At 49.4% G+C, this 8,595-nt stretch overlaps 2 protein-coding genes across 2 annotated transcripts; both read left to right on the top strand.

Annotated features, from left to right (window-relative positions):
- The first annotated feature begins 246 nt into the window (after nt 1-246).
- On the top strand, nt 247-1,813 carry LOC104616822 (cornulin-like). The gene is made up of 2 exons (XM_010281963.1): nt 247-384; nt 695-1,813. Exons 1-2 carry the CDS (start codon nt 247-249, stop codon nt 1,811-1,813), a joined length of 1,257 nt encoding a protein of 418 aa, XP_010280265.1.
- Nucleotides 1,814-6,858: 5,045 nt separating this feature from the next.
- LOC104616821 (trichohyalin-like) lies at nt 6,859-8,414 on the top strand (the record flags this gene model as incomplete). The annotated part of the gene is made up of 2 exons (XM_010281962.1): nt 6,859-6,996; nt 7,504-8,414. Coding segments are annotated over exons 1-2 (1,049 nt in total), but the record flags the coding sequence as incomplete, so codon positions are not given.
- Between the last annotated feature and the right edge of the window lie 181 nt (nt 8,415-8,595).

Below are 8,595 nucleotides of genomic sequence, written 5' to 3'. Positions count from 1 at the left end.
GGCCATCTCTGCAGCTGAGGTTCATTTTTCAGATTTGTTCTCCTGCAAGATCCTCCTTGCCCTCTCCTTCCCCTCCCTCACGCCGTTTCACTTTATCTGTGCCCTTCTCCAGCTCTTCTTTCTCTCTCTGCCTGTCCAGCCGTGTTGTTTAAGAGTAACTTAGCTGAAAGCCAAGCAAACAACCACCAAAAAAAAGCCTCTTTTTGTCTGTGTTTTTCTCGCAGGCTGCCTCAATTTTGCAGGGAGATGGCCCAGCTCCAGGAAAATATCAACGGCGTCGTTGCGGCTTTCTACATGTGCACCAGAAGCGGCGGCGACTGCAGCCCCCTGAGCAGGGAGGAGCTGAGGCAGCTCATTGAGCAGGAGTTTGCGGACGCGGTGGCGGTGAGGATCAAGCCCCGCCGGCGGCGGCGGGCCTGCGTCGGCCCTGCTGGCTGCGGGGCTAGGACGGGGAGCGCGGCGCGGTGGGTAAAGCCGCGCACTCCCGCGCGGGTGTGCAAGACACCTGGCTCCCTGGGAAAGGCGCAGATGCCTTCAAAGCCCAGGGAAGAGAAGAGGCTGCTCGTTCTCCCAGTGCAGTGTAGAGCTTGGTGGGACATCAGGCTGGATTTCTGCCCTGACATTGCTCGAGTGCTCCTAGAGAGATGGCAAAAATGCCTCGCGGGCTTTGCCAACACCATTTGTCTCTTTACAGAACCCTCAGGACCCCAAAACCATCAAGAAGGTGCTGTGCTTCCTGGATGATGACAGTAACTGCAAGGTTGACTTCAGTGAGTTGCTCAGCCTGGTTTTCCGTGTGGCCAAGGCTTGTTACAAGCCGCTCCAGCAGCACCAAGCACTGGAAGATGGTCAAGAGCCAACAGTGCAAGAGAAGGCAGGCGGGGAGCCTCTGCTGGGGCCACGCACAGCAGGGAGGGTCTCAAGCAACCAGCAGGTCCCCGAGCAGGGTGTGAACAATTGGGTCCAGGACACTAAGACACAAGACACAGACAACTACCAAGACCAGCAGGCTGAGACACCAAAGCAGGACTGGGACAACCATCAAACCCAGGAGAGTGAGACATCAAAGCAGGACCAGGACACCCATCAAACCCAAGAGGGTGAGACATCAAAGCAGGACCAGGACACCCATCAAACCCAAGAGGGTGAGACATCAAAGCAGGACCAGGACACCCATCAAACCCAAGAGGGTGAGACATCAAAGCAGGACCAGGACACCCATCAAACCCAGGAGGGTGAGGCACCAGAGCAGGACCAGGACACCCATCAGGATGACGGGACTGAAGCACCAGAAGGGGATGCAGAGGGAGGTGAGATTCTGGACACTGCAACCCCAGAGCAGAAGAGAAATACCCATAAGGCTGAAGAGACTGAGACACCAAAAGAGGACCCAAAAACCCGCCATGCCAAAGAAACTGAGGCACTAGGACAGGGTTCAAACCACCATCAGAGTCCAGAGGCAGAGTCAGCAGAGCAGGACCTGAATTGTCCCTCTGAGACAGGAGGAAGAAACCCAAACAACACGACCCAGGTTTGCGAGGCCCCTCGGCAGGACCCCAACCCTGGCAAGACTCAGAAGCTGCTGCCCCCGCAGTGGGCCGCAAGCCCCCATTGGGATCCCAAGTCCCAGGGAACACGCTATGACCCGGCTTTCCATCAGCTCCCTGAATCCAAGGTGCTGGAGGAGGAGGACAGTGGGGCAGAGGCTCTGTCCTGTCCAGCACAACAGCAACAAGATGCTCCTCGCCAAAGACAACCCGCTATAGAGCAACAGCTCCTGCAGCCTCTGCACCAGTGGCCACCACAGCAGTAAAGGCTGAAACAAGCCCCCGCCTAAGCGAGGCTGTTGGCCCCTGCGAGGAGGTGCATTTTGTCCAGTCCCACTCTGGTTTTTGCATTTCTATTTGCCATGTCTTGTCCAATTCCTTATTAACCCTGGTCTTCACAGCCCTGGTTGGTACTGAGCGATGCATGGCCAGACTTTCCCTCTTCCTCTGTGCTAGGCTGCCTCTGCCTGTGTAAGCAAAGCAATAAAACAGAAGGCAAAACAGTGCAGCGTCCCCGTGTGTTGCTGCAAGCGTGCCCTTGGCCGAGGGTTGACACGATGTGGTGTGGAGGACCTGAGCGTCCATCCCTTGCACGACGTACGGTCACGATTGCTCCGGGGTGCAGATGGAGGGATGGCTGCACAGGCGCAGGCGTGTCTTGGGCATGGATAGCCTAAAGGAGTTGCTGCTCAGCCGCCTTTGCAATTTAGCCGAGGTGAATCGATCGCTCCCCGTGGGCAGGGACGTGACATCCCTGCGAGAGATGTCTTCGGAGGGGGTAGAAGTCTGAATTAACACAACAGCACGGCAGACCTGAACAGATTCCTCACAGCATCCGTCTGCCCCAGGCATTTTTCATGTCTGCTGTGAAAAGAATAAATAGCTGCTTAACACTGAAAGGGAGGAACTCGTCCTGTTTAACCTCACTTATTAATAATCTCAGAAGCAAGGGGAACACGGAGCATGCTATGAAGATCAAAAATCCCTATTAGCTACGGAAGTCTCCAAAGGAAGGAGTGGAGATATATTAAACACAGGAAAAGTTATTATTCGGGTATATCCAGCCTCAGCAACAACTGGGAGGCCCAAGATAAAAAGCTGGCAGGCAAATCACGCACAAACAGAGCCAATCTCAAACTCCGATTCAGTTGAGGTGGTTTGGGGTACCAGGTCCCCGGGCACTTGTCCAGACGTGCACATAGGAATGTGGGTAACTGAGGGCATGAGCAGTCCGGTGAAGTCAGTGGGGTTTATTAGGGGGTTCAGACGTGCTGGACCACCAGGCAGACCCAGGACTCAGCATCCCGCAGGGAGGGTGATGCTCAGCCTGTTTTTCACCATGCTATCTTTCACTTGTAACCTATCAGCAAGATCAGCACATGATAAATGCACCCGCACCTCCTGCTTTGTGGCCGGTGACAAGCAGCACGCGGAGACCTCACTGGAAAATAAAACGTCATTCCTCTGGGACACCCCAGAATTTCACAATTTGCTAAGCGCTGAATCAGAAAAACCAGCGTTTCAAAACGATCTCCAGAACGTACATCACAAAAATGATTTGGTTTAAAAGTGCTGATGTCAAAATTAAATGTATTAGGCACAAAGTACACCAGGCTGCTCTACTGATCAAACATATTAGCGAAAATAAGTTCTCACCTACCTCATGACCACTGTGGACATGAAATGGGAGAGTCAGGACTTAAATTTCATCACCTATCTGTCAAAACCCCATTCCGTTTGAGACATTCCTCAATGACATTCCTCAAAACATTTCATTTTCCAGACAATTCCATTTTTGTTATAAAACAGGTCTCAGAGGTTTGTCTGACAACTCTTTGCTTCTTATTAGCTCTGACTTAGGGTCTGAAACCACCAGACCCAACCACCCCCCTGTAGTCTGTCTGTCCATCAGCTGCCACCTTTTGCAGCATTAATAAAAAACTGGCCTCCCAGTTTAGGCAGGCACCAAGCTCTGTTAGGGACGTGTTAATTATGAGCTGTATTCTGGATAACGCTACTTTTGCCATCAGGAGTATCATCTTTGAACTTAAGAGGGGGTTTTGGGGCCATTTTAAGGAGAATATGAAAATGATCCTACTGACACAAATACCTGCCTCAGAGTCCTGCAAGCCTGGGAGGTGTCGGAAGAGGAAAGGAGACGAGGAGCCCAATTCCTCTAAGATTAAATGCGACAGAAGTTTGGCTACCCTGTGTAAACGGTAACGGGGAGGGGCGCAGAACTGGGTAAGAAGCAGGAGAACGGAGCCCACCCTCTTGGGTAATAGCTTTTAAAAACTTACCCAAATCCCATCTTATGAAAGCATCTTTGGGAAAACCAAGCCCTTGGAGAAAAGGGGGTCTTGGTGCTGCCAAGGACGTGCTTTGAAACGCACTGCTCTGAACGGCAGCGAAGCACGGGAAAGCAGGCGGGCACGCCAGCGTGCGCACGGCCGAAACGCGACGTACCTTTTCCTACATCGATACCCAAACTCTGCCCGGTGGCTCACACGCTGCCCCAGCCCCTGCGGGAGGGATTACAGACTGTTAGAGGACACCAAACCGCACTGTAATACTCTAATTTTAATAATAACTCCAATCTACCATAAAATTACAGTTTCCCAAGGGTATTATTATCCCACAGGTAGGGTATAATTTGCACGAGTATAATTTAATCTTGAAAAAAAGCTCAAAAATGAAGTATGGTTAGTAACGATCCTTCGTGCGCACTTGTATGAGTATCCCCAAGGTGTTACCAGCACTAATTAATTAGGCTTCTACACCCAGTATGATCTTACCTTACAGATGGGCCAGATGAACCACTCACCCAAGGCTGCGTGACAAGTTCATGCTCTGAAGGCTCTCTGCAATGTCTCCGTCATGCTTGGCAAGGCAGCATCCTACCTCCAAAACCAAAAGCAGGGGCCCAAGTGGCACGGCTGGTATCTTCCTTATTTGCTCCGTGTACTGGGAGAGTAAAGGTGAATAAAGGAATCAGTTGGTCTCTAATTAATTTACTCTTAAAAGATTAAAAAAAAAAAAAGAAGATTGTAGAGGTAATTACAGCAAAAGCTGCCTAGGGCAACCAGATGAAGATTCAACATAAATCGACCTCTCAGCACAGAGGTTTCTGCTTTTATTTTTAATTAAAGATGAAGCGCAGTTGAAATGAAAGCCATTCATGGAAGCCAGTTAATACGAAAAATGTTCTATCATTATTTTTCTCAATGAAGAGTCATTGCTTATTGTACAAAAATTAATTTTGAAAACTTTACTATTTTAAAATGTTCTGTTTGTGGTTGTTTTTTTTTTCCCCAACAAAAACCTGGATAATATAACAAAAAGGCTCCTTAATAAGAAGTTACCAAAAAAAAAAAGACATTTTTCAGCATGCTCTACAAGGGCACCACACAAGACCTCACAACTGTGCACCTGCATTTCACCATTTCATAGCACTTAGGTCATCTTCTGTCCTTCTGTGAGCAAAAGCCAGACCCAAACCTCGTTGACCTCAGGCCCAAGGTGCCGAAGGAACGGCACAAAAAGCAAACAAAAATAAGCTCCGGTATGGCTCATGGGCCATGCAGATCTCGACTGTCCCTCATACGCTCTGTTACCATCAGCCCTTCTGTCCCCATGCTCAACATTTCATTCTGGTACTATTTTTATGTGTGCATGTGTGTATTAGACATATAAATTCATACCTCTGCAGATGCACATTTATATAAAAATACACCCTAACATTAATGCATATATATGCTTTACAGCTACTCTAGATTTTTTAAAATCCAAAACAAAATCAGCCTGTAAAATAACTTTACAGTCTGGATTAGGTGGAACCAGCCAGTGCCTGAATTGCCACATGGCAACTGCTATTTCTGGGTTAAAATGATAGGTAAGGGGATGATAAGTTAAATAACCCGTTTGAGGACATGAAGGTGCAGCTGGGCTTGGCCAAAGATGAATCAGGACAACGTCCACAAAGGGTGTCTCCTTTCTGTAGCTCCGTCAAGGACCCTATAAAAGCACTCAGGTCCTCCGATACACTCCGCACGGCTTCACAGGAATCCCATTTGACCCCGTTGGTGATTTGGGTAAGTGACTCCTTCTGAAACATACCCATTGCTGGGCAAGGACATGTTATTTCTATAGGATTCATGTTGGGTGGCAGCGTCATTCCTGCCGCAGTATTTTCCGAGAGTCTTTTGCGTTTATAACCAGTGAAGTGTTGTTTTGTGTTATTTGGACACCTGTGTGTTGTTGTTGTGTGTCCATGTGCAGAGGCAGCTTTTCTCAAAGAAAATGAGAGAGGGAGCCAGGTTTTGTGCCTTACTCTGGTCTGGAGTCAGCTCCCAGCCAGAATGAACAGATTGGAGACATTTTCTGTTTTCTACAGATATACCAAAAACCAGGATTTCGTATGCAGAGGTGTGCACGCGTGTTCATGCGTACGTGCGTGTTACAGAGGGAGCAAGGCAGCCATGGCACAGCTTCCCCAGCTGCGAGCTGAGATCTCAGCGCTCATGTACCTGATAACAGGCTCAGGGATCCTCTGAGGAGAAAGGAAGAAGGTGGCTTTTGAGGTTTTCAGACCAACTCGAGCCCTGCTTCCTGCCAAGTAGATCTCAGTAAAATTAAATAGGTAGCTCTGGCCTAGGTGATGTGACAGGTCCCCTCTGGCCAAGATCTATTTGCCAGTGAACTGATGCTGTAATGAAAGCTTTATCAGTTGCTTTGCATTTACTACTGGTCACAGCCAGCATCAGCCACAGGGCTTGTTTTAACTCCCTGTAAGCACTCTGCCTGTCTCTGACCCAGCTAGATCTTGTCTCAGGCCGTGCCAGCGCTGCGTTGGACATCCTCTAACCTGCTCCAGAGAAGACGGTGTATCTCAGTGCCAGGCAGAGATAGCAGCGTGGGTCCTGGAAACATAAGTACCTGATATAGCCCCATGGGGACAAGTTCTTGGGGCATCTCTTGAGTCACCATCCCCAGTCCCCTCCCTGCGATCTATAAATGCAGGCATCCTGCCATCCCCTATCAAGCGTCATTCAAATACGTCAGTAGACAAGTTGGAGGACACTCCCCATCCCACTAAAACCCCCAAGCATTTGAATTTCTGCCCAGTGCTCTGGTGAAACAGAGCTCGCCATGGCACAGGAGTGGACACACGGCACGTGGCACCCAGCGTCCCATTAACGCACACAACCTGACCCCAGCAATTCTCCCCCCTATTTTCACGCTCGGAGGCAAGGAAATCTCCCGTCCTTACGTCTGCTCCTTTTCTTGCAGGCTTGCACGAATCTGCAGGAAGATGTCTCGCTTCTTAGACAGCATTTCCACCATCATCAGTGTCTTTCACAAATATACAAAGGAAGATGGAGACTGCTCCAACATCAGCCGAAGGAAGATGAAAGAGTTCATCCAGAGGGAGTTTGCAGATGTCATAGCTGTGAGTGCTGCTGCGAGGGGGAGCACTTGAGGCCAAGACTGGAGGGCAGGGACTGTAAAACTTCCTTGGGGGAGAGATCCACCCGTAAGAGTGGATGATTCTTATGGCAGTGGGATGGGGAAGCTTTTGCCAAAGAGGAGCAGCAGTTGGGTTCTTTTGCACCAACTGCTTCGACAGCTCTTCCAACCCACTATGTCATAAGCAAGTGGGCAAAAGCTGCAGAATGAACCACGGGGAGGTATGGTTTTCTCTCAATGGCAGGAAAGGAATGCATCTAGTAGAGGCATACAGAATATCCCAAAGAGAAGAGAGTTCGTTAGCTGCAGCCAGGGAACAACCAGGAAAATGGAGAACAAAGACACAGAGTTATTTGCTGAACTGTAAAAGTGAAGATGTGAGAGACAGAAGGAGAAAAAATTGCAACTGTCCCTGTCTTTGTATTTCTCTGACAAGGAGCAGGAAGGCTAAAATCCTTTTTCTGTTTCTCTGTGTGTGTTTTCCCTGCAGAAGCCGCATGACCCTCAGACGATTGACAAGATTCTACTGTTTCTGGAGTGGGATAGTGATGGGGAAATAGATTTTAATGAGTTCCTACTTTTGGTGTTCAGAGTGGCTAAGGCCTGCTACTGGTACCTGCCAAAGGGACCACACCTTCTGCAAAGAACAAAGCTGACAACCAGTGGCAAGTCACTCCGAGAGCCTGAAATGAAGAACAGAGGGAGCCGTCGGCAGCTCCAGGAGGAGGAACGACAAGCCTGTGAGAGTGATCACTATCCCCTCTGTGAAACTGGGCCGCAACAAGACACCAGGGTCAATGAGCTTGAAACACTAGAGGAAACAGGGATTCATCACCAGCAATGTAACACACAAAGCAGAAACGATGCAAAACGAAGCAGTGAGCCGGGAGAGGCAATCCCTCGGGTATACGAAGAACGAAGCCAAAAGCCATGCGACCAACAGAAGAGCCAGAGAAGACGTCAGCCACCGGAGCCAGACAGACCAGGAGATGGACAACTCTACAAGCACAGCAGCTTGCAAGCACATGAGCCTGGACTGCAGGCAGATGAGAGACAGAATCAAGAGGAGCCTCAGCCAGAACAACTGGCAGATGTGAGGAGTCGCAGCCAGACCTGTGAACCACAACCGCTGCTAAACCGGTGGAGTAGCCATCAGCAACACGAGCCAGTACTACCAGCATATGATCAAAAAAAACAGCGGCCAGAAGCAGCAGATAGAAGAACTAACAATCAACCACGTAAACCTGAATTACTCACAGAAGAGAGAAGCCGCTACCACTTACGTGAGCTGGAACAAAAAGGACTTGAACACATCAGCCACAAGCCGTGTGAGCCTGAATGCCTGGACACAAGACGCCCACATCAGTCATACATAAAAGAACCGCTAGAACTTGACATCAGGTACTATGAGACAGAAAGAGGACTTTATGAAAAAAGAAAGAACCAGGAACAAAAGCTCGAACGTCCAGAAAGTCAGAGAGACATCCATCAGGCTCAAGAGTGGGAAGAACTAGATTACACAAGGAGGAAAGACACCATGGACGAGAGGAGGGAAAGGAGGGATTGTCCCCGGGAGTGTGAA

Source organism: Phaethon lepturus, unplaced genomic scaffold (genome assembly GCF_000687285.1).
Source record: "Phaethon lepturus isolate BGI_N335 unplaced genomic scaffold, ASM68728v1 scaffold20092, whole genome shotgun sequence".
NCBI classification, from domain to species: domain Eukaryota; kingdom Metazoa; phylum Chordata; class Aves; order Phaethontiformes; family Phaethontidae; genus Phaethon; species Phaethon lepturus.
Note: the sequence above shows the minus strand (reverse complement) of the source record. Positions and strands in the feature narration are given on the sequence as shown.

Excerpts from the sequence above, each read along its gene's own strand:
- LOC104616822 (XM_010281963.1), top strand. The coding sequence starts at position 247 with ATGGCCCAGCTCCAGGAAAATATCAACGGCGTCGTTGCGGCTTTCTAC. Across the intron at positions 385-694 it reads AGTTTGCGGACGCGGTGGCG|AACCCTCAGGACCCCAAAAC; the intron begins GTGAGGATCAAG and ends GTCTCTTTACAG.